Raw genomic sequence first — 25,487 nt, forward strand, 5'->3', positions numbered from 1 at the left:
TGGTGCTTATTAAAGAGGGGAGCTTATTAGGGACTGAGCGCTTATTTGCTTCTGGACATAAACATCTAGCTACATATGTGTGTGATGCAGCGCTTTGCGAAAAACAACAGATACTTTAATCATGAAAGTACTATTTAACAATTAGACCCGTAGCCCGCAAGGGCTACGGGTCAATAGCCCATGAGGCGAAGCTGAATGGGCTATTGACCCGTGGCCCTTGAGGGCGAAGGGTCTAATTGTTTTAGTATCACCCAACTAGTCGGACAGAGAAGGTAATAATAAAGTTAGCAAATGCAAGTTGAAGAAATATTTATTTGGGAATAAAACGAAAGAAAGCATCACGCTCGATGGCGCCAATTTCGCTACTCGATGACTATTACTAATAGTCCCCTAGTAGCGTAGCCAAACAAAATGCAGGATTTGCATTAATCCACTAGTTGGGTGATACTAATATACTTAAGCACAAGAAATGTAGCTATAGGGACTTTCGTAGTCATAACACGATTTACTTCGTTATTCCAAAGAGAAAACAGGCTACATAATTTACTCGTCGAATCATTTTATTTCATGTCAATTTTTTGACTGTCACTTTCTCACTGGGGACGCGATTGGAAGGGGGCTTCTTACTGAAATAGGAGCGCTTAAATACATGCTCAAAATGGAGCGTGAATTAAAAAGGAAATGTATATTAGAAGAGTGGCCCTAAACAAGGGACTATGATCAGATCACTGACAATCTCTCGTCGCTAAATTGAATCATTACAGTCACAACATCTGGTCGATCAAGACAAACGCATGCGACACAAGAAAATGAACCAGTGAGATAATCAGAAATAACAACAAAAACAACCAGAACCAAACACAAGAGACGCTAATCTCCTATAAACTAAGTCCCTATTGATAGACTTTGGTTTTGCCTGATTATTTGTTGGTGAGAATTTGTCCATTGAATAATGCAGCTGGAATCACTATTTGAATGTAACATTCGTGAGCGGTATTTATCTTGGTAATTTAATTATTCTAAATTACGCGTAACTACTTCTAAGCCTCGTTTTCACTTCCTTATATCCCCGGGCTTACATCCTTACGGCCCATACTGACTTCCATTCCACGGCAAAAAGTCTTCGCTCAGGAAGGATCCGGAGTCGAGTGACTGATAAGAATCCGTACGGGCAGCCAATCGTTTGCCATACTAACTTCCACTAAGCGAAGCTAAACTAAAAAGTAAAAAAAACAATCTAAACTAACCCCTACATTTAGTCTCTTAGTCTCAAAGGACGGCGGGTTCCTCCCACGCCAAGATCCCCAGCCCTTATTAGCGGCCAGGTTCTTGCCGTCATTTTGCCTGGTTGCAAAGACTGCTAATAAGGACATGACGTCCTAAACCTAAATTTAGGTCTTACTTGGAGCTGTGAGTTTGTCGTCTTGCTGCAGGAATTTTAGGACAGTTTTGGTTTCATTTTGTCGTTGGAAGACTGATTTATTGTTCTCATAAAAAAGTGTAGAAATTAGCATTTCAAAATGTGGAAAATCTTCGGTGGAAGAAACAAAGAGCAACCGCCAACTACTCAAGAGGCGATTCAAAAATTGCGATCCACAGAAGAAATGTTGACGAAGAAGAGCGAATTCTTGGAGAAAAAGATCGATACAGAAGTAGCAACGGCTAGGAAATTTGCTTCAAAGAACAAGAGAGGTGAGCCATAGCTAGATATCAGTTTAAGTGATTTTGTTTGCCCACTGAATCGGCGACCGGCGATGCTGATGAAAATGTCATGCCCAGGTTTGTACTTTTGTTTATAGCTGCATTAATGGCGTTAAAGAGGAAGAAACGGCTCGAAAAGCAACTGCAACAAATCGATGGAACACTGTCCACGATTGAGTTTCAACGAGAGGCGCTGGAGAACGCCAACACTAACACTGAAGTCCTCAAGAACATGTCATATGCAGCTAAGGCGCTCAAATCCGCTCATCAGCAACTGTGAGTACATTTCTAAACATTAACGGCCATTCAAGCTTATCATTTCATTCCGATGTTAGTATTTTTGAAAGTTCCAACGTCCCGTCAAATTCAGTTAGCCAACAGACTACTAAACAACTGCAGACCTCAAGTCAGCCTGCTTATACCATAAGACCATAATATCCAAGCACACCGTCAAAATTAGCACTCAGTAGCGATTGTTTTCCTTTTTCGAATTGTTAATGTGCCAAGTGAATCATCAGGTTTTAGCAGACATTTTCCCATTTTTGTGAGTGTGTGTTTTGTTAAAAAGAATCTTGATCCTTCCAGGTGATCCTTCAAAGTGTCTCCACTAGGTGTTGTATTATTAGCCCACTCCTCCTCCTCCCCTCCCCTCCCCTTTCTTAGTAACATGAGCTGATAACCCATGTTTTCTGTTTAACTTTTTCTCTTTAACTTTACAAAGCATTTTCTAACAACCATGTACTAGTGTCAGACTCTTAAGTATAAATTTGAATTCATTTGGTTTGGAAGAAATCAGATTACACGTCTGAATGAGAGATTTTTGTTACAGAAATTGAAAACTTTATTGATTAGACAAGGAAGTTAATAGTAATTTATTGTAGGCAGTTGAAGAAAACTGTAATATAATCTGATTTGCAAAATCTTATATACTGTCGGAAACACTTCAGAACGCGTATGTGACATGAAATGTTTTGGTTTCTACATTATTGTATGATATATAGATTACTTCATGGAAATTGTGGGCGTATGGTCCTTACACGTGAGTTTTCTGATACAAAAACAACGAGTGCGTAAATACCGTACAAAGCACTTTCCATGCTGTAATTTGTTTATTTTATACTTACTGAGATTTTCACCCCCAACCAGGTTTTCACCCTTCATTTGGCAGAAAAAATGTCAAGTTATGTGTTTATTCTGTCTGAGTGCAAGCACTTTGTCGCTTCTTCAAAAACCTAGTGTTAATATTTTTCACACAGATTGTTTACCTGGTCATCAGTCAATGCTTCAGCTGCGTTTGATTAGTTTCCTTTGCCTTGCTTTTTTTTTTAAAGTTGTTTGTTTCGAGCTTCCAGATATTTCCTTGCTTGGTAAAACTCTTTGTCGTCGATAATGCTTACGGCGTATTTGCCTCTTCTGTTTGAGGAATTCGCCAAGCAGGCTAGCCTAACGTCTCGTCAGGTTTTTGCTCGAGTCCTTTTGTTCTGCTGTTCCTGGATGTACTTTTTAATGGGTTTATGTAAAGCAATAAACCTGTTCAAACTTTCCGCCATTGTCTGTGATTTATAGCTAATTTGTGAGAAAACTGGGGTAAACTTGTGGAAACTCTACAAACTTCTGTGAATGAAGATTGAAGTGGCGCCAACAACAACATCAACGCGTTGCGAACTGACTGATTCATTTTGACAGTTGATTTCTGATTGGATGCAATGCTTTCCCACGTGTGAGACAGTTGTTTCACGATTGTGATTGGATGAAGAAATTTCTGTATGAGTTTTTCATGCGATCGATTCTATGCAAAAATCTCAGTAAGTATGAAATAAAGATGGCTCTTATCTGTTGGCAGTCCGTTTTCAATATATTTGTGATTATTATTTTTCGACTAGTTTCACATTTTGTAGACTACGAGTAGTCCCTCTTTTGCTTAGTCCATTGTGTGTGACGCGAAAGAAAACCGTAAGAAAAAAATGGCCGTGTGAAAACCTGGAGGCGAGGAGCGCACGAAAGGAGGGACTACCGCCTAAGCCCAAGGGTTTGAATTATGCGTTGCTCTCACAACGCAAAAATATGATTGGCTTATGTTAGGAGCGTTGACAACATGTTGTCAACATTCGAGATATGTGTGATGTCTTGCAGGAATGTTTTGGAACCGGAACAAATCAAAACGGTACCAGTGCAAATCAAAGCGTTGGAATCGCGCTTCGCAATCCGTGATATTCTTGCGAATCTAATAACAGGCTTTGGAAAGGTTTAAATTTATCCAGTGTTTTGTTTGGCAAAGCTTCCCGCCTCCAATGTGACTTCAAGCCTCTTTGTGATATCGCTGCTCAACAGCATCATCCAGGTCAGCGAATATATATTCACTGAGCTTGGCCTTTCCGCCGTCCATTTGAAAGATTGAACCGGACCTTCACTTGAAACTGGACATTCACCTGAAACTTTCCGCTGCTATCGGCAAACATTTCACCGTAGTCAGATGATCTCCTATATCAAACACATAATGCCGGTAAATTCTTGGTTGAAACTCTGCATTTGAAATTTTTGCAATAACTTTTAGATTTACATCTACAGACGCAGTGAAAATCGTTACAAGATACCCTATTTGCCGTCTTCTTTTAAAACTTCTTGGACAGTCTCTCTGAACGAATACTGAAAGAAGATATACTTCTCTTCTCATTTTTGCCTCGCTGCTTGAAGAGTAGAGTAGAGCAATTTTATTCAGGATATCTCCCAGGGTTATTGAAGCTTATTGACAACAGGCAATAATAAGAGGACATCAAGATGAGAAATCCTACACCGAAAAATCACTCGGCCATGAAAGGGCAAACTCTTGGGCTTAGGCGGTAGCCCCTTCACATGCTCTTTGCCCCCAGGATTTACTGCAGCCATTTTTCTCTCGTGGTTTTCTTTCGCATCATGCACACCAGTATCTATTTATACACCTGGACAGAGAGAGGCACTGTGAGAGTAAAGTATCATGCCCAAGAACACAATGTAATGACCTTGACCAGAGTTCAAATCCTTACTGCGTGATCCAGACTCCGGCGTTCTAACCATTAGCCACCACGCCTTCCTGTGTTACCATTTTTGCAACAATTTTTTCGACAGCATTTTCTTGTGTGACATGGTATATACATTTCTACTAAAAATTGCCTCATGTAACATCAGCTTTAGTATAAAATAATATGTGCTTCCAGGTCAGTTACTGAACTTGTGTGTTGAATAATGAAAATGAGCTGACTGTGATATGGAATCCATGTACAAACCAAATTTCTACATGTGTAACTTATTCCTTTCCCCATTATCTTCACCTCAACAGTGATGTTGATGATGTGCATGAAATGATGGATGACATTCAGGAACAGACAGAACTGGCTGATGAAATATCTAGAGCTATATCAGAACCAGCTGGATTTGGAATGGATGTTGATGAGGTGAGGAATCTTTTTGCATTGTTTCACCTTAACTAACACATATTAGGATGTTTGTGCGTCAGTATTGTCTCTTACTTTATGGCTAGCTCTGTAGGCCAGATGAACTGAAACCTGCGCTGTGATTGGCTACCTGATTGGGCAAGATGGTGCTATCTTGCCTGCTCGGGATTACTGGCTGTGTCCCGCAAGAAAATAGCGTTCTTCTTCCAAGTAATAAATCCTTTATTGACCTAGCTTGTTTGGTCAGGATGGCTAAATATTGGCCTCGTTCATTTTTTGCTTGTTTATAGACCTTGATTCCGTCGTAATTCATAAACACACAAAAAAAGAAGTTGGCTGTTACCCAGCCATCTTGACCTCATGCTTGGTCAATAACCCATATTTTGACTAGGGAACTACTATTAGAATCAAGAACTTAAGCTTGGAGCTGGTTAGTTACTGTTAGTAATTACTGTTCAAAAGACAGTAATGGCTATTGCTCCAGTGATTTGTTACGTGTTGGTTCACAAACTGTTGTTTATTAAAATTCTTTAAAACTCTCTTAAGCTTGGAGCTGGTTAGTTACTGTTAGTAATTACTGTTCAAAAGACAGTAATGGCTATTGCTCCAGTGATTTGTTAAGTGTTGGTTCACAAACTGTTGTTTATTAAAATTCTTTAAAACTCTTATAAACACTGTGAAAACTAAAATAAAAGATACAAATAAAGTACAAATTAGATTGCAAAAATAACAGGATATAAATACATTTCACACGCTTTGAAAGTTACAAAAGTGAGAGGAGAAAACTTGAGATCAATTTACAAATAACAGTAAAACAATGTTGTATACAACTTGACTTTATCTAAAACCTTAATTAGATTGAACTTAAGGGAGTAAAGATACAAACCGCTTACATAAACAAACTAAAATGGCGTAAAAGATGATTACCTTGTGGCTGCCTTGATCACCAGAACAATGATAAACTTGTAAAAACTTGTTAATGTGCAGGGAATTAACAGATCTTGCGTCAGCTGATCTTGCTAACGGAAAAACTAATCCATATAAAACGCTAGTTGGGTGTTGCAGTGCTTACACATGTGTTTTCGCGACACCACAGAACTTACTAGATAGATCTAGAAACAAAGTAATGTACACAAGAAACAAATACGCACGAAAAAGCCTTAAATAACTGAATACACGTTTAAAGAAACTTCCAACAACATAAATAGTACTCTTAAGGCTACAAAGTATAGTAATTGAGTGCAAAACACAAATAAGAAACAAGTCATGTTAAAAACTTGTGCAACGTTGCGTGTGCAAAATTTGTTGCAGAAGCGCGCGCCACCTTAAGTGTCATATAGTGCACGCACAATGTAACTACTGTGACTGTAATGACTCTCCTAAAGGAAAAATCCCTATGAAAATAGATCTATGAAATTTCACTGTTGTTTTACAATCGTGTAATTAATGATCAAATCTAACCAAGTGAATTTTTGGGCAAGTAGTAACAGCAGGAAGTAACTGATACCAAGGACAATGTAAATTCTTGTCAAGAAGCTTTTAATTGTAACTTGCTGGAATTTTTTTAAAAAATCCAAATATACCAAATCTGTTCTTTCTATGTTACGCTCATGGCTTAAAAAAGGAAACAGAACAGTAACCTTAAAAGGCTACCCACAACCACTTTTTGCACTTCAAGTTTCCTTTTTTTCAAGTAGCAGTTCTTTTTACATGCTTGTTTTGGGTATGCCAGTTTTCCAAGTGGACACAAATAAGTAAAATGGAAAACCATGCATGGTAGAGCATAAAAGGACAATTTACCCAACCTCAGAGATAGGGACCAGGGGTTGAGTTTATTACTCAACATTGCTTGATGTTGTTCACGTTTACCGGTAGTTCTCTCATCATAGATAGGAGTCCATCTATTTTATGAGAACATGTTTAATTTCTAGTTCTTGTCACTAAATGACAAGAGGATAGAATAGGATAGGATAGGATAGGATAGGTTAGGCCAGGCTAGGCTAGGCTAGGCCAGGCTAGGCTAGGCTAGGCTAGGCTAGGCTAGGCTAGGCTAGGCTAGGCTAGGCTAGGCTAGGCTAGGCTAGGAAGCCTTTTTCTCAACACGATGAGTTTTAAAGCTAAAAGCTTGTGGGGTCGTGTATAAAATAAAAGAAAGACCTAATAGCAATGTGATAATAAGTAAAAATTTAAAAACTACTGACCTTATTATTACAATATTTACATGTCATTAAAACATTCAAATATAAATAAAATTGTCATCACGACAAGAGAACTAAACATGTGTAAAATCAAACAACATCAAGTGATAATCTCCTCTCCAGGTCTCTATTCCTAAAATTGGGTAAATTACTGTAATAATATTATTTAGCTACCTGAAAGTAATGGCCCCTGAAAGTAGCAAGCCTGTAAAATTAATGTAGTAATAAGAATTACAGTATTTTAAGTTTCTAAACCTGAAAGTGTTGTGGGCATTTACTTTTGGAACATGGCCAACATGTCCCATACTGCCAGAGTTTATCTTGGTTTCCATAGTAATGTAATTAAGACAGGATCCACAAGAAGTTTGAGTAACAAGTGGACAAAAACCCAGTACGAAGATTATTTACATCGTATTGCAAACTTCTGTATGACTGTTTTAAATATCTTCCCAAAAAACAAAATCATTTCTAGCAACACCAAACGTTGAAAACGAATGTTGAACTTCGTAAGAAACACTTGAAAGTGCTGGTGAAATGAAACTGATGATAAAATTTTGCCTGTGTTTGTACAAGTTCTCTGAACTTTGAAATTTATTTTCTCTGGTTTCCATGGGAAATTGTTTTCAGTGTTATTTCAGGCGATTATTTATGTATTTAGCTTTAAAAAAATGTAAAAATGACTGTAAAATACTTAAAATTATTCTGGTACCAGATTTTTGTCCACTAAAACCTGAAATTGCTTGATTTTCTATCAGATTTCATCTTAATGTGTGGTTCCAGAAAATATCCATACTTATCCTAAGGAGGGTTACTAGAAACTCTAATATGGAGAGGAGTCTCAAAAGGCAAAATGTTTAAAGGAATGTGTGAACTAAAACTGCCAGGAATTTACAGAGGGATGGGAGCGTGGGGGTTAAAAAACCAAAAAACCCTCTGTGGGAGAAGTGTGGATATTTTCTACAATAACACATTGCAAATTGTGACTGGGAGTGTTGGTGCTCTGCCCCGGATAGGAAGCTTTCCCATTGTAGTCAATACGAAATAGAAATGTTGATTAGGGGATATGGTTGTGTAATGCTTTGTTTGAAATTATCATTTAATTAAGGATGAACTCATGAATGAACTTGAAGAGCTGGAACAAGAAGGATTAGACGAACAGTTGCTAGAGGTTGGTGGCACAGCTGATCTGCCAAGTGTCCCTGCTACAGAACTACCAGCTGCTCCAGGTTAGTTACTTTGTCAATTAAAGTGCTGTTTAGTTCAAGAAATACTCTTCATACGTGAAAGAAAAACAAAACTCAACACACAGGCGGACTCAATTTGTGCAAGAGTATTCATCTGAGTTTATTACGTACATTTAACTGTTGACACCTAAGAACTGTTAATTGGGCTGTGTTACTCTTTAACATATTCTTACACCTTTCACACTATAAATTAATATCTCAACCATTTTTTTTTTCTCTACTTGACAAAGGAGTCAAGATGACTTTGAAACATCATAATTTACTTTCACTTCTTTTTGTAATCAACTGTACTTTCAACTGTTTCCTTATCAGAGGTTTCCTTAAAATGTTTAATTTTACCTTTACCTGTGCCTTCAGGAAATCTTATTTCAGGACACGTTGGGGAAAGGGTCATGTTTGTTGGGTTGGTTGGCAAACTGGTTTGAGAAGAATTGCTCACCATAAGTAATCTGGGGCAAACTACAAACTGGACATGTCCTAGATGCCATAAATAAGCCAAGGAAAAATTTAGAGTTTAACCAGTTGCTAACATCTTGCATTCTCTTTTTCTTTGCTTTTTCCCAGCCAAAGCCAAAGCCAAAGCTGAAGATGATGATTTGAGAGAACTTGAAGCATGGGCCTCTTAGAATAAATTACCTATTAATCCTTTGACTGTGCTTAGAGCAGTTTTCCAATGATTGTCCTAACTTAGGCCACACAATGACACATGTAAATAACTTATGCCATATGACAGGGCTGTGCACTAAAAGAACCCAGGTGCCACAGGCAACCAACTTTTGCTTTTGGACGACTGGAAAAACTTACTTTTTTCATATAAGCTTAAGTGCTAGGCAGCCAGGATTTCATGGTTTAGCAATCTTTGGTCTCCTTGTAATTTTTCTTAGACCACAGCCTTGAATTATAATAATGAGCTATACTCTATAGCTAGTGTCTGATTGGTTAAAAGCACAGTGGCATGTTTGTTTTGATTGGTTGATTGGTTTGATTGGTGAATTGTCCTCTTTATAGTGCAGAAATGCCAATAAGTTTTAAACATATTAACTTGACAGTCACTTGAAACCTGCTCTTATGTAATGCAGTTATTGTCCACCATAAACAAATGGAAAAGGATGTTTAATTTTTTTGCAACATACCTTATTTTAATTAGGCTGAAATGTGCTAGCCACATTCAAACACTTAGTTATCTGATGTTATCAATTTTTCAGGGGTACCAAACTTATATTCTGACTTATTTTAGGAAGTTAAATGAAGTCACCCATCACCTGTTGACAACATTTTAAATGTGTAGTTTAATCATTACTTGCAACGGAGCATAGAGATGGCTTGGGGAAGGGCCAGCTATGTATATCTTGATCTAAGTTTATTTTGCAATGCCCTGTTTTGTAAGGTGACTAACAATCTAAATAAATTATGTGTCCTCCCACTTTATTTTAAGTTTCTTTTACTAAAAATGGATTTTATTGAAATGTGGTAACAAATGTTTTGGGGCAAGTCCAGAATAATATTTTCTTGATTAGTACCACCCATGCGAGAAGTGGGGACAGGCTTTTAGCGAGGTGGGCATCCAGGTGTCCTTTGGATGGCCAGTTATTAAAGAAACTTATTTTTCATATGTCGTCTTATAAATTGTTCATTTGAGCAGGCTGTAGAGCACATTTTGGATGCTTACTTTTCAAATCCTGGCTAAAAGCCTGAGTGGGGATAACTTTTAGTGGTATTACTTTAGACAGATATTTTCAGAGGTGAATATTGACGTCATCTTAAAGAGGCTGGGTGCCGAATTTGACAACTGCAGTCTTGTTATTTTCTTTTGTATCCAACGATAGGGGCTATGTCACACTTTCCTTTGGTGATTCTAGAATGAACTCTTTAATTACTAGTGCCAAAAGCAAACCGTTTGATGTTATCATTAAATCTCGACTAGAAAGGACCAGAGAGTATTCCAAATGGATGAAGAAAGCAGAAGTCATGTCATTGTTGTTGAGTTGTGATGACAGTAAAATCAGAAAAACTACGGGCTGAAAAGGTGCCATGAGATGCCACTGCTCACGTGACTATGTATGTCATGCCACAATTGGAATCTGCTCCAATCTAAACCATGGATAGAAAGGATTCATGTACTCTCGGATAGCTCTGGGTATAGCCATGTAGTTACTTAGTATTGGTAATCATACGAATGTAAGTGCAAATTTGATTATAATTAAGGGGTCACACTACATGTGATGTTTGATAATTTTCTTATGCTTCTAAGTGAGCTGGTGCAAAGAAATTACAGCCATCATGAACAGTTTAAATCCTTAATTACTTCAGCTTCATGTGATTACTAAGTTGGTTATAGTTGTAGCCTAGAGAAACTTTGGGCGCGCAGTCTAATGTTTGTAGCTTCAAATTGTCTTTAAACAATTTCATAACAACAGTCAAAACCTTTTTTCTCAGGCAATTATAAAAATACTATTTATTATTTAACATTTATTATTATTATTATTATTATTATTATTATTATTATTATTATTGTTATTGTTATTGTTATTGTTAGAAAAGGAGAATAATTTGACTTGTTCCTTCAGTGGTTCTAACCTAAATGCAATAAGAACTGCAAAGATTGACTGCCCACAAATTAGGTTTTGCAGATATACTTTTCAAAACATTGTGTAAAAGAACACTGTGTTGTTCAGAAGGAGTATTTTTTCCTTCATGTCTAGTCAACAAGTGACCTGAAAATGTACTACTGCGCTTAACATTTGCACACACATTTACCAGGAATGGATGCGTCAGTTTATCAGCTGAGCTTCAAAAGAGATTTGTACGGAGTAAACATTAGTCTCAGTTTTTATGAACCCCACCTCCCCCCAAAGTCCTTCAAACACATCTACAACATTTGTGTTTTTCTGTAGTCATATTGTTTTTAATCATACACAAGTTGAAGTAATGTTTTGTACACAAGTAATAATTTTGCTTCAAAACATCTTCGAATCCTCCTGGCTACAGTTGAGCATGCAGCATTATTTTATTATTTACAATGGAATACCCATTTCTTGAGCTTCCAAATCAAACTAAAGTCGTTTCCCTCAAACATTCAAGAAATTGCAATTCTACTGTATCGTACATTTTAATTACTTTACAAACTTTGCAGGTAACACCATTAAATATTGATATGATTAAATAAAAGGAAAGCATCAATCATGGTTAGCTGTTCCAATTCCATTTTACTGATTCCATCAACAATAAACTACATCTAACTAGACAGAATAATACACTAAGAAGGAAGGTTCATTTAGTTATTCACCTCTAAAGATGCAAAGTAGGGTACATCTGACCCTTTTGGTGTTGTCATAGCAACCTATATTGATGGTCTAGAGATGTTAAACTGAAAGTGTTGAGAGCTACCTTAAGTGTAAAATGTGCTAGGGGTCAGATCTGACCTTGGGACAAATGTGAGACTGAGTCCAGTGTAGAGTCATTGTTGATTGATGATCTCCAAACTCCTTGTGGTTTTGAAACTAGCAGTTGCTGGGCAGGGGATGAGCGACTACAGTACTTACAGTGATTCTTTAGTATTGCATTGCACATCCCTACTGTCCACAATTTTCACGTCATTAGCGTGCTAACATGAGCGTGTGCACATACAAAACGTAAGAGATTTCCCTCAAACTAAGCTCAACAGCGAAATAAATGCTCCTTTTCTCTTAAACAAGTACAGTGACCCCCAATTTTTTACAGGTATTTGCTAAGAACAGTCTAATAAAGAACATATTTGAAGAAGAAAAAAAGTTTGATAGTAGAACATGATTTTTTTTTTTTTGGAAAATAGTTCCGTACTGGGTGTACTTTGGCCAGGGCAAGGACTTCCAGCTAACCACAGAGCTGTCCGAAAAAAGGCAATATTCCCACAACCTGGCAGACAAAAACCGCTTAAATGAAGCAATACTACTTATGTGAATAAAGAAGCTTTACTTTCAAGATAAAATTTTGTGTCTTTCAAGTAACCAAGACTTAATCCTATATGAAAGTGATTCGAATTTTTAATGCACAACCAGTTAAAATACCCCATTTTAAGAGCCTGCTGAAGCGTAAACAAGCACGGTGACCCGATTTTTTATTGCATTTTTTTAATGTTCATATCATGCAGGTTAACTATGCCAAGTTTCAAAAAAAGTTTGATAGTAGAACAATTTCAAGTGAATTACCTTAAAGTGTTTTTATTTTTTAAAGTTTGCTTGTTTTTAGCCTAAATAGCAGACCGGGTACTCCAAATACTAATAGAGTTCCAATGTGCCTGAACAACAGTTAAACTAAAATTATTACTGTATAGTTGAATGGTTAGCTTGGAAATAGTTGTTGGGGTAATGTGACATGCTACATTTAATGTGACTTTTAGTTTAGCATCAGCTCAGACTCGACCTTGACTGGGGCTCAAACTAGATTAGACCCCGGGGGAGACTTCCATGTAAAAAAGATGGGGGTGCTCTTTGTACCTTTCTGGGTTGTCGCAGTATCTTTCAGGGTGTAAGGGGTTCTTTTCAAAATTTCCAACAAGCACCCCCGTCCTTTTTATATGAGAGTCCCCCGGGGATTTAAATCAGCCAATCAATAAACTCCAACTTACCTCCAAAATTTTCTTTAAAAAAATACTAAACAAAGTGGAAAAAACTAAATTAGGAGTCATTGTTCATTTGGTTTTCAACAAACTAGCTGCAGCATTGTCAATGAACCAGTGCAGTTCTCCCTGAGCTGGCTTCACTCTTGCAGCAGGAAGCGGATCCTCAGGACCGCCCTCCAGCACCTGCTGGAGTACACTTGCCTTGCTTGCTCCAGTACTGACAAACACTGCACATTTAGCGGCATTAATGATTGGATAGGTCAGCGTGATCCGACAAGGAGGTGGCTTGGGTGAGTCAGATATCGGTGCTACAAGGCAAGACGTTTCTTTCAACAAAGCATGGCCAGGAAAGAGAGAACAGGTGTGTCCGTCGGGACCCATCCCTAAGAGAAGCATATCAAGGGAGGGGAGCTCACTCCCAGGGTACCAACTCTTCAGGCGAGATTCATAGTCTTTCGCAGCTTCCTCCAACGAGATGTCGTGATTGATGACTAATACCTCCTCCGGTGGAACAGAAGCTTTGTCTAAGAGATGCTGCTTTACTCCTTGATAATTACTATCAGCGTGTGATATTGGCACGTACCGCTCATCGCAGAGGAACACTCGCCACTTTGAAAAGTCAATCTGCCGCGACAGCAAACCTGGACAAACAATTTTGGGCAGACTTCCACCTGAAAACCCGACCGAGAAGAATCCGTGGTCTTTAATCGCTTCTGATGACTTCTGAGCGATCAGAGAACAAACCTCTCGCTGTAGATTTGCTTCGTTTGAAAAGCAATGTGTGGCGGCCATTTTGAAAGAGAACCAGTGCATCATGGGAGCCATGCGTGACGCAACTGAAAGTCACGCGATGTGGGTCCCAGCGAGGTTACACCTAAAACAGGAGGGAAAATTATGAAAATATGGAATTATTTCCCTGAAATTATATTTCGGTTGTTTTCCCAGTCCGTTAACGCCAACAACTTAAAAACAGACACAACAGGGGTAGCACCGAGGACCGTTATCACATGTCAGTATTTTTAAATTCCGGCTTTGGCTCGTCACGCAATTTTAACTCGCACTAGGTAGCCTTTATTTACGCACGATATGTATATCGTTGCAGTGAAGGGAAGATTCCTTGGCTGTCCATAATATAAGGTGTTTGTTTTATAGAGGTTAGGGAGAGTTTCGGAAGTACAGAGATTTTCAGTGAAGGTGTGATTTCATGTGAGTTTAGAAAAGTTAGAAGTGTTTGCAAGGAAGAACGAGAGCGGACAAAGTATAGGAGAGTTGTGGTATCCAGTTCTCTCATCAGGATGTTATTGCCATGCGCGTTGCGTGATCGCGGAGGATGAAAGTGAGCGCAAAACCATTTAGGCGTTCCCTGTATCTATAATTCGCGAAACAGGGATTGCTTATTTCTACCGGCCCTGCACGTATCTAATTAAAGCAGGGAGTGATCTAAAAATAACTAAGGGGGGGGGGGGGATTACCTAAGAAAAACTAAGGCCTATATGGGGATGAACTCTATAACCTTTCATCTTCTCTTTGTCCTGAGAATTGACTTGAGACACTGGGGTGAAGAACACCCAGAACAATCAGGTGGGGGTGTTTGGTCCGCTTCCCAAAACCCTTACCGTATTTATGACCAAAATATGCGATTTTCCCTACCCTATTTATGACTTGACCAAAAATTTGATACCCTATTTATGACCGTTGCGGCTCACACAGTTGCCCTAGTATAATTTATGAAGGGCTTTTATTGAAGGTCCTATCGATAATGATGAAAAAGTAGCTTCTTCTAAAAAAAACATTCCCAATTCAAGCCTAGAGCACAAGAACCATACCTTGGTTATGACCAAAACGGCTGAAAAACCATACCCTTCTGGGCCCCACATAACTTTATAAAATAACTGAGCTACTACACGCGCTCTCATTGGTCGATAGGTGCGTTTAGATGAGAGTATGTAAGCACAGTTGTGACGTTTTAGATTCGCGCGTACTTTTGAGAGTTATTTTGTAAAAGCAATAGAGCCGTGTTTGCATAGCCTCACTCGGAGGGTTGGGAGAATTCTCGAAAGTTATAAAAACCCTCGACTACGTCTCGGGTTTGCATAACTGTCTCGAATTCCCCAACCCTCTTCGTTAGATGAGGCTATGTATACGCGGAAAAAGTGCTCTATTGCTTAAATATAGGCCCATCTAAGGGAGTACCCCCGGGCTTGAGACACCGGTTTGAAAATTTAGATTTGACGAAGTCGTTTATTTCCAGGACTGGTAGCCTTATTTCTTCAAGATGCTACCAATAATTGCCTTATTTTAAAAGGTTGAGCACCAGTACGTGGCTAATAGACCATCTTCACCGATAGCCGCCAAGACGGTTTTGATATTATTTATGACGCAAATGAGCTCTGCTGTCTGCCAGGGGGACAAACACCGCAAAGACGAAAGTTCTCGGAAAATCGGCCCGACCCAGTAATGAAGTATTTACTCCAAAATTATTTTTGAGAGCCGCCTAATTTTGGAATAATGATTTAATTTTTGTGGTTAGATAATATGTTAGTAACTACGCAAACCTTTTGGGTTGTAGAAATACCCATAAAATTGAGAGTATATTGGGCCATAATGCTAAAACATAGCATGGCTACGTAAACGTATCAGAAATGATGAAAAATTAAGAGGTTCAAAATTTCCGATTTTAAACCTGAATCTGCCCCCTGAAAAAGTGCTCACGTACTCAGTTGCTTTATAAAGTGAGACGAAACAATAAATAAGGTATATTGCAACAAAGGAAACCCTTTTCCGACCTAAAAGTGATGTAAGGCGCTAGTAAGTATTAAAAGTGACACGGATTTCAAGGATTTACTAAGGTTGCTTAGAAACCTAAAACTGTCTGGATGAAATTGGAGAGGGCCAGTAACGGTTATATAGCTTGCTAATGGAAAATCGATCGGTGAACGTTCCAGCCAGCGATAGGCACGGCGTCATAGTGATTTCAGTCGGTAAACTGTGTGAAATCTTCCATTTTCGAATTTCATTTGACGTCTTTTGAAGAAGAACTAATGGACGGCCTCAAAGAACACTCTCAGGTGAGATTTGTCAATTTGATCACAGTTAAAAAGACTCAATGTTGAACGACATTATTTCAGTTTAATATTGTATGGCGCGGCTATGTGAAAATCGTCGGAAATCGAAATTTTCTTTTTAGATTTCGACAGCAGTTTTATATCATACCGAATAATAAAAGTGGCAAATAGGTTTGTCTAAAACCATGATCTGACCATGATCTACATAGTCCAGCTAGAATATCAAGGAGCAAATAAACTACGTCTTTCTCTTTAACTTTCTAACTTACAATACTCCATTCAGTCGAGGCGAGAGAACTCTTGTACATCTGAAGTATCTCAATATTTGTAGCAATCTTAAGTATAATTGTATTGTGTTTATTACACAAATTTTACTGATTTGACTCTAATGGATGGGAGCTGGAAAAAAAATGCAGCTTGGCCAAAATTAACCAGGTACTGCTTTCCAGTTGTTCTTACAATTTTTCGTAACGTGTGTAATACGTAAGGCTGTGGAATTATATATCGCAATTTCAGTGAAAAAGATAGTCATTCGCAAATTTTGGATTGAAGGAAGGTTTCATAAGATTGTTATTTTGTCAAGATTAACAATTCTGAGTTCAGTATAATTATTACTTTCTTCAAACAATATGGCGGATTGAAAACTTGACTGACAAGTATGTAATTAAATGGGTTCACTTGAATTGATGGTGAACGTACGCTCCGGCGTGGGTGAAGATGCACTCTAATGCAATGGTGTATCGTGAATGAACTGATGACACTGTTCTAGTGAAGCTAACTTTTGCTAGTTGTTCCAAGGAAGGATTTCTCTTTCCAACACTTTCACAAAATGCTGCAAGCAGGTTAAGTGATAATTAATGTTGTGTGAATGACGAGTAAAATTCATGGCGGCTTGATCTGAGAAGCGGAGTGTTTCAAGTCAATAGTCACGTGTTGGAAATCACACCTCGTAAAGCGAGCATGTACTGTGCATTTAAATCAGGTTTTTTGAAATAGGATTTCAAAATAGGGCTTGACGGCTTTCTTTCCGTCGTGAGTTTTAAGTTTGCTTTTCAGTTTTTGCAATCACTTAAATTTTCCAGGAGAAGAAAGAGAACCGGTTTACACGACATTTCATCGGAATATTGAGCAAGCATTACTTTGTTATGAACATGTTATTTCAAAAATACTTAAGCCGATTTGAGCCTTGATTAGTTAGGCTCGATTACCAGCCGCTGTTCGGGAAAGGAACCCGCGCTATTTCCCCGAACTGTCTTCTCGAGAAGAACTTAAACGCGACTGCCGCTTCAACGTATACTTGGTGGAGTTCAAAAAACGAAAAGACTACATTTTCACTTCGTACAGACGGTATCACACAAAGGTATTCTGCCCCTTATTCCCAAAGTGTCCTTTGATATCAGAAATTGCATCTATAAAGCGTCAAGACAGATCTTCTGGGCGGAGCGGGGGGGGGGGGGGGGAGTCAAACTAGAGTACACTTAGACTTGATCAAAGGGCCATGTGAAAGAGGTCCCAAGTAAGAATACAAAAAAAAAGACAATAAGCTTGAAAATATGTCTAGGAGCAAGTATTACCAGGAGCCCGTATTGCTTAAAATTTAGCACCCTGCTTTCCATCCCCCCGACCACACACACACCCGCAGCATTTTAGTTCCACAGGTGGGTGAATATGTGGAGTATGTCGTGAGTATGGGCATCTTCTTCCAAAACAATCTCGTTCCCAGGGGAAAGCCCTCAGAACAAGGTTGACTTTCTTCGCTTTTCCTAGCTACTAAACCAAAATGTAGCTTAGCAGTACAAGCAGAGTGATTGATTACCAAACATCATCACGGCAAATTTAACAGAAATTGTCGAATTTAACCAACGTTTTAACTGGTATATGCGCTGAGTACTGAAACCATCCCTTATTAAACAGTTCGCCGGTGCTCATTTATACTCTCGGGTGGCAAAGAGACGCTGTGTGTGTAGAAAAAGAACACCGCACAAGAATCCCAACAACAAGAGGTCTCGGATCGAACGACACCTTTTTAATTACAAATCGAGTTTGCTAGCTGAGCTTTCATGCACGCCACCACGCCTCCTACTCCAGACAGCTTTGGTACTAAGTCTAATATCCCTCCCCTTTGCACCGCCCAAATCAAATCAAATCAAATCAAATCAAATCAATGTAACAGTACTTGCCTACCAATAAATAAAATCTTCAAGCGAATGGAGAGCTTTGAATCAGTACTTGTGACAGCAACTTTCAAAAAAAAAGCATTAATATTCCATTAGTTTGTATTTGTGTTCAATGTATGAGTAATCCGGGTGACCAAAACAAAGGAACAACAGTTTGTTTATTTATACCAAATGCTCTCCCGCTCTCCCAAAAAAAGAAGCATCGGTCAAAATCAAGTTCACTGGGTACTCGGGGTTCAAAGGAAACTTATCAATGTCAACAGCGCTGTAATTGACTCAACCCAAAACGTAAATTGCCGGAACAATTACTTATGAGCTAACCTGTGGGGCACCTGTTAAGCTAAAGAAAGAGCCCATACCTAGTACCAGTTAAGCGTTTGTTTAACACGGCGTTTATTGGCATTCAAGTGCAAACTTTGATGGCAAAACATTAGCACGAGGTACAGGCAGAAATGTCTGTTTTCTCCTGGCTGGAAATTCGTGAATTTACACCATGCCAGTTAGTTGCTCTATACGAAAAATAGATTTATAAAGTCTTCACATCCGATCGATGGTAAGTGAAAGACATTATTGAGACAAAGGTGACCTATAATTCACCGTTTTCCTATGTTTAATTTCCTTTCACTGCCAGCAAACACTTCAGAGCAGAATTTGCTAGGCGGAGACCTTAAAGTATTTCCATAAACAGCTAAGACAGGCATAAAGTTATTTTTAGCCTCTTGATAAATGTAAGTTCCTAATCAGAACAGAGGCACTAGGCAGATGCATTATGGGAGGTGAGGGCTAGATGATCAAGTCGTCGAGCGATACGAGAAGATTACGCTCCAATCCAGCGTGACTTGCAAGTCTCACGCTCTCCTCGATCTACTGGCTACAGTGTTGGAAAGTTTAGGTGAAAAATTTACACCACCCCTCTCCCAGTTCTTGATTAGAAAAACGACGGAATTTTGGTCGGTTTTAGGGCGAACTCATCATTGATTGTTGAGGACAGGGGCGAGGGGAGGGGGGGGGGGGGATGTAACGTCTCTTTTTCTTTCTTGATTTTACCCCAGGCCTCTCTCTCACGTAACCGGCTCCGCTTTCTGATAGCGTAGAAATGCGTGACACGAGAGGCCATGCTTTTCGTTTTCTTGAGGCAGCGTAAAACTGTCTGCTATAAAATGTTTCACTTTCCGGCAGGGATAGGGGAAGTCGTGAGTTTTCATTTTCGGTAAAACTCCCATTTGATAATTTCAGGCTATAAACACATAAACACATCGTTAAGCTAGTTTTGATGGCACGATATCCGATAGTATGTTGCTTCTTGATTGCAATTTTTTGTCTGCGACTTATTTCTGTCCCAAATAGGTATTTAATTTGCGTCTGAGTAACTCAGGAGTCACTCGTTTACTGTATTCTTCGGTCTCTCACCACTCTCACTACATTAATGAGCACTCCGTCTGTTTGGGGGGATATCAACGAAGATATACTCAGAAGAAAGTTATAACCAAACAAAAAATTCAAAAGACACTTGTCTTCTGAAACACAATGATGTTTGTCAGTGACGTTTGTTATGTGTCATTACGCTATCTCAAATATAAAAGAAGGTTTTCAACACGAGTTTCAGTTTCTTATTTCCTTTTCGAATATAATTTGTCACGGGAATGAAAAGAATTTACATAAAATCTCGTTATTTTGTTTCTTAGTATATACTGCTTCAATTTCAGCTCTGTTTGCCATTCAGTATTGTCACCCAAGAAACAGCAAAAACTCAATTAATAATACCAGGCAACATTAAGGTTTTGACTTCAATTTGCCAAAAATAATGAATTGTATGCAAACATCACAATTTTAAATTTTATTATGTGTTGATTTGATGCTTTATTGTATTTGGTTTCGCACGAGGGAGCTATTTTAGAGCATATTTTGAGGCAAAAAATTCCCTCCTCATGTCATTCGGGGTTTCGACTTCCGGTCTTCAGTGATATTTGGGGGGTCCAGCCCTGCAAAGCGGAAGCCCTCGAGTGCATAAAGTGATGTGGTTGCAAGTTTAGTGTGTATTGTGAAGTCCATGCCTATATTACGATACATTGTACCTTATTGCTGCAGGGAAAGACAGGCTGAGGGTTTATAATCGACATGGTTGTGATCATAAAGATGAAAGGTCTTCCCTGGGAAGCCACAGCCCGAGACATTAGGAAATTTTATCGAGGACTTAACATCAGCGAGGAAGACATTCACCTAGCTCCAAGCCAAGAAGGAAAGGCATCTGGATTTGCTTTCGCTTGCTTTCAAGAGGACGACGAAGCCAGGAAAGCTATGTACAGGAATGGAAATTACGTGGGAAAACGATATATTGAGCTTGTACTAAGCAGTCAGTCGGAAATGGAGAAAACTTTGAGCGAGGGTGTGCGTTTTCGCCGTTTTGACGGCTCGGATCGTGAGCGTCCACCTGAGATTGAGACACTCCGGACTGAAAGTAAAACAAAGTCCATTGATTTGAGAGAGAGTTCAAAGATTACTCGAGATATTTCTCGACGATCACGAAGTCGAAGCCCAATCCGGAAAAGCGCTTCTGTTGATGGATTCAGGAGCCGTAGGGATCATGGTGGGTCGAATCATGTGAGTGATCGACGATCGGTTACTAGTAAGAAGTTTAATGACCGTGAAAGTTTGCGTAGCACAAATAGTAGTGCTAATGGACTGGCAACAACTCGAAACGAGCTGGATCGGCGGCCACGGGAGAGGGAAAGGGAACGAAGAAGGAGTTCTGACAGAAGTGAGCTTGGTAAAATCTCAGCTAGTTATGGCAGGGATAGGGAAGGCAGAGAGACTCGACTGGAGACTTCAGGTGCAAGGCAGGGAGCATCAAATGGTTTTAGACGCGAGCCCTTCAGCAGCAACAACAGAAGCCGGCGAGACTCAACTAGCCAGGATGGTGCAAATTCCAAATCCACGTGGGTTAGCATGAATGGGTTACCCTACAGTGTCACTGAGAGCGAGATCCGTCAGTTTTTCTCAGGGCTGAATGTTGTGGGTATCCATCTGATGGTGCACACGTCAGGACCTTTTGCTGGGAAACAAAATGGCCATGGATATGTGGAATTTAAGTCAGTTGGGGACTGTATTCAAGGAGAAGACAGAAACCGCCAATTCATTCGAAGGAGATATTGTGGCGTTAAGCGATGCAGCTTCGAGGAGGTGTTGAATGCTCTGGGAGACAAGATTGAAAACTCTTGGAGATTTCAGGAACCTAACACCATTATTGGGGGTAATTTCTCTCAGGAGAGTGCAATGTATTCCGTAGGGAACATGAATGGGGAAGATCAGAATCTTTCAACTCCTGACCTGGGTATGGCTGTGAACAGTCTTGGGGTGAATTCTGTGGGAAAGATGCCTATTCCACACAATGCAGTTGTGGGTATGGAGGGTCCTTTGAATCCTGTCAACCAGCTAGCAGCTGGCGCTAATATAAGTGTGAATGATATCAGTGCAGGATGTGTGATTGGGATTCGTAATCTGCCCTCCACTGTTTCGGCAGAAGAAATTTTGGATTTCTTTTATGGGTTCCCAATCATTCCAGACTCGATACGCATCCATTACCTTGCTCCTGGGCGATCATCTGGGGACGCCATGGTTACACTACCTACCAGTGGGGAAGCCTACAGTGCAATTGAGCAGCTAAACAATAAACCTGTTGGAAAACGTAAAGTACAGCTATTTTTGGTTTAAGTAGAAGGCAGGAAGATGCAATTTCTTCTTAAGTGTATCAAAGTGTTTCAGAATTCATACCCAGCTTAATTGATTTTTCTCAATTTGAAGCACTGTATTACAATGTATTCAGAGGGCTAGGGGATAGTTTTAGGTAGTTTTTGCTTGTAATATGTACTACAGATGGCTAAACTTTCGTAATATTACGATAACAAAAGCTAGTTTATCAAGAGGCTGATAGTCCAGTACTACTCTGTACAGTTATTAGTAGACAGTAGTGACTTGACTTGTCTAAACATAAAATTTTAATGACTTTTCAGTACTTTATAACTCAAGAGACAAAAAGAAATGTATATATTGTACCAGCCTCTTTTTGTGAGTCAAGTGTAGTAGCTTTTATAAGTGTTTAGGAAAGATTTGGTGATCGTTTAAAGTGGTATTTTTGTCAGTTTTTTAGCCACTTGATCCATTTTAGGTCCTGTTTCACACCATATTTTTGGCTCAGCATGTTTACTGGCTTGACAAAGACCTTTTTGTGGGCAACAGAAATGGCTGGATTTTGTCAAGATCCATTCAACTATTGGCATAGAGTTTAAGAGAAAGAGAGAGGGTTCCAGTTGTATTGATTGGTGATAGAATACTGTTTCGTAATATCCATGTTAAGTGACAGTATTTTTTATTGGGAACTGTTAATAATTATTAACCAAGTTACACAGCCATTCAACTGGCATTTTGGTCAATTTTCTACATATCTTGGGTATTTTTAACCCTTGGATGAGGCAGGGAGGAAGTATTTTGGGTTCACTTGAGCAAACAACAGGTCAAGGCAAGTGCTCCTCTCATAGAATTTTGGTAACTTTGTCAGTGTGGCAAGAAATCAACCTAAAATATTTGATCTGTGTAACAGAACAACTTCACTTGAAACAATCTTTTTTATACCATGGCCAAAGTTTCGTATATATTAAAGGTCTTTTGTAGTAAGAAATGTTGTGTTCAGGATTTTCTGCTGTTATTCTCTGAAATGAGTTTTGGTGCAGTAAGTACAATGTTGGTTTATTGTGCTGTGGCACAAGGGTTCTCTGCAATGAATAATTTTGTCCTGTTATGCTTCAATGGTCTCTGCAATTTTCCATGTTGATGGCCACACGCTAAATCAACTACAATGAAAGATCCATCGCAGTTATGGTGAGTGGAATGCACACAAAATTTACATGGCAGACTCCAATGGAAATTCATTGTGAAGGTTACAAGCAAGAGGTCTTAAGAAGTCTAAGAAGATGTCTCGTTCAGTCGAGACCAGCTCTTTGTTTACGTTTTGCATGCCATCAGATTGTACGCCCTTTGTCGCCTGGGTGTCACGCACGCAGCAGAAGTTTCTGGCGTCCGGCACGCAATATTTTATTGTTCTATTCCATCGATCAAGCATGCATCGATCATGTGCCTTAGTGATTATGCATGCTAATTTCTAAGCTGTCTAAGCTCTCCTAAGCTCAAAATGTGAAATTTCATACGCTGTATACATTCATTTCAATCATAATTGGCGGAATTTTATAGCCCCAAGTAAGCAATTTCTTTTGTATCTAATTGAAGAGATATCAAGTTGTATTTGTACAGAAAAAAACTCAAAGAGGATAAATCAAAGAGTCTCACGCCTTGAGGTGGTCATCAGACAGGCTTTAGTACGATAAAAAATTTACCTTGGCTAATAAGCCGCAAAAACGATGACACTGCTGATTAATTAAGATTTAGGGTATATTTAGCTACTCAGTTTACGAGCAAACGAATTTATTTATTTGCAGAAACAAGAATTCAATTAAAGCACACTCATTGGAAGTGACGAAAGAAGCATGTACAGACAGTTCTGATTCGAGCGATTTCGTGAGTTGACTTGTTATCAGACGAAGCAACCAGTGCAGTCCTATGGTTGCCTGTTTTGTTTATTCCATTGTTGACGCCAGCGTAGCAGAAGGCATGGAAAAGACCCGTGATAACATATCACACATGATCACAAAAAATAGTTTTCACTTGACCACAGAATTCGATGTCGTGAATTCTTTATCCCTTACCCCTGTAATATGCAGTGAAGATGGCAACATATCTAACAGGATAGACTAGACTGGGTGGAATAAACAGGAAGTCGTATATGTCTTCTCAGTGGGAAGGGGGTTCCCCTTTTGTGGAGAATGGACGCCATAGCGAAACTGAAAGGACCAGTCAGCAGAAATTGCCGATCAACTAATTAACCTCTATTTTCTCTCAACTGTGACGACAAACAACTGAATCCGGAAACCTCAAGCTGAAAGAATCAAGAGAGGTTTGGTGCAGCATTTGGGCTATTTGGGAGTCTATACGACCATGGGACAACTAGGGCCTAAAGGTGCCTACACGCGAAAGGGCTTGTTGTAGGGACGTATTGAAGCGACAAATCACACTCAAACACTCATCCTCTTCGCTCCTTCGTAAGTGGAGCATAAGGCCACTCATCAAGCGACAAATAGCAGCCGGAAAATCACAGTATGTCCACAAAAGAAAATGTAACGGAGAGGTGCACATATTGCAGCGACATGATTCGGTAAACTTTAATAATGAAGTCTCTTGAGCACACGCAACATGGCCCCTCGTGTGTTAGTACTTTTAAATGTTAGAACATGCCCTAGACGGCGAAGGGGACCGGGTTGAACGACGAAAGAACTGGTTAAAACATAAATGTGTTATTTATTCACACTTGCGCACAACGTCTAAAATATAAGTGTACTATTATAGTACAATACAATTAAAACAGTTACAAAAATAACAAAGGAAAGAGGAAAACGGCCCAGCATACAAAATGAATGAAAGAAACACTATGACAAATATATGTACAATTATTAGAATTTTTGTTTTGTCTGTGAGAGCAGGGCCTGCAGTGACAGGAATTATGTTAAAATTCTTTGGGCCGACTATTTAACGAGTCTGAAATAGACTTGATTTGTGACTGAGCAAGACCTTTGCAGATCGAGCCATGACCTGAACTTGTCGATGAAAATTTGATGAAAATAAATCGGTGATGGAACGAAAGGGGAGCGAGATGAGATTGCAACACTACCAATTTTGAGACGTGGTCACGGCGGTTTCTTGCGGTTTGTGTGGAGGGCGATTTTGGGTCAAAATTCGGACTTGGATCGTACCTTATCAAAAATGGGTTGTACCAACTAGATGAGGCTATGTAAACACGGAAAAATTACTTTGTTGCTTTTATCAAATATTTCTCAAAAATACGCGCAAATCTAAAAAGTCACAACCGTGTTTATATACTCTCATCTAAACACACCTAACGACCAATGAGAGCGCGCGTAGTATCTCAGTTATTTCATAATTCTGAATTGTGACCGAAATCCCCCT

The 25,487-nt window shown here is 39.1% G+C and overlaps 3 protein-coding genes across 3 annotated transcripts; 2 read left to right on the forward strand and 1 right to left on the reverse strand.

Annotated features, from left to right (window-relative positions):
• The first annotated feature begins 1,387 nt into the window (after positions 1-1,387).
• On the forward strand, positions 1,388-9,684 carry LOC110042253 (charged multivesicular body protein 4b-like). The gene is made up of 5 exons (XM_020747604.2): positions 1,388-1,692; positions 1,800-1,977; positions 5,018-5,132; positions 8,436-8,556; positions 9,139-9,684. The coding sequence occupies exons 1-5, from the start codon at positions 1,521-1,523 to the stop codon at positions 9,198-9,200; spliced, it is 648 nt and encodes a 215-aa protein (XP_020603263.1). The 5' UTR covers positions 1,388-1,520; the 3' UTR covers positions 9,201-9,684.
• Positions 9,685-12,757: 3,073 nt separating this feature from the next.
• Positions 12,758-14,014, reverse strand: LOC110042251 (6-phosphogluconolactonase-like). Its single transcript, XM_089297940.1, has one exon. It carries the CDS (start codon positions 13,997-13,999, stop codon positions 13,244-13,246), a length of 756 nt encoding a protein of 251 aa, XP_089154066.1. The 5' UTR covers positions 14,000-14,014; the 3' UTR covers positions 12,758-13,243.
• Positions 14,015-20,395: 6,381 nt separating this feature from the next.
• On the forward strand, positions 20,396-23,091 carry LOC110042283 (uncharacterized). The gene has a single exon (XM_089298058.1). It carries the CDS (start codon positions 20,535-20,537, stop codon positions 22,125-22,127), a length of 1,593 nt encoding a protein of 530 aa, XP_089154184.1. The 5' UTR covers positions 20,396-20,534; the 3' UTR covers positions 22,128-23,091.
• Positions 23,092-25,487: the final 2,396 nt, after the last annotated feature.

The sequence above is a fragment of the Orbicella faveolata genome, unplaced genomic scaffold (genome assembly GCF_042242905.1).
Source record: "Orbicella faveolata isolate gen_17 unplaced genomic scaffold, um_ofav_v1 contig_3, whole genome shotgun sequence".
NCBI classification, from domain to species: domain Eukaryota; kingdom Metazoa; phylum Cnidaria; class Anthozoa; order Scleractinia; family Merulinidae; genus Orbicella; species Orbicella faveolata.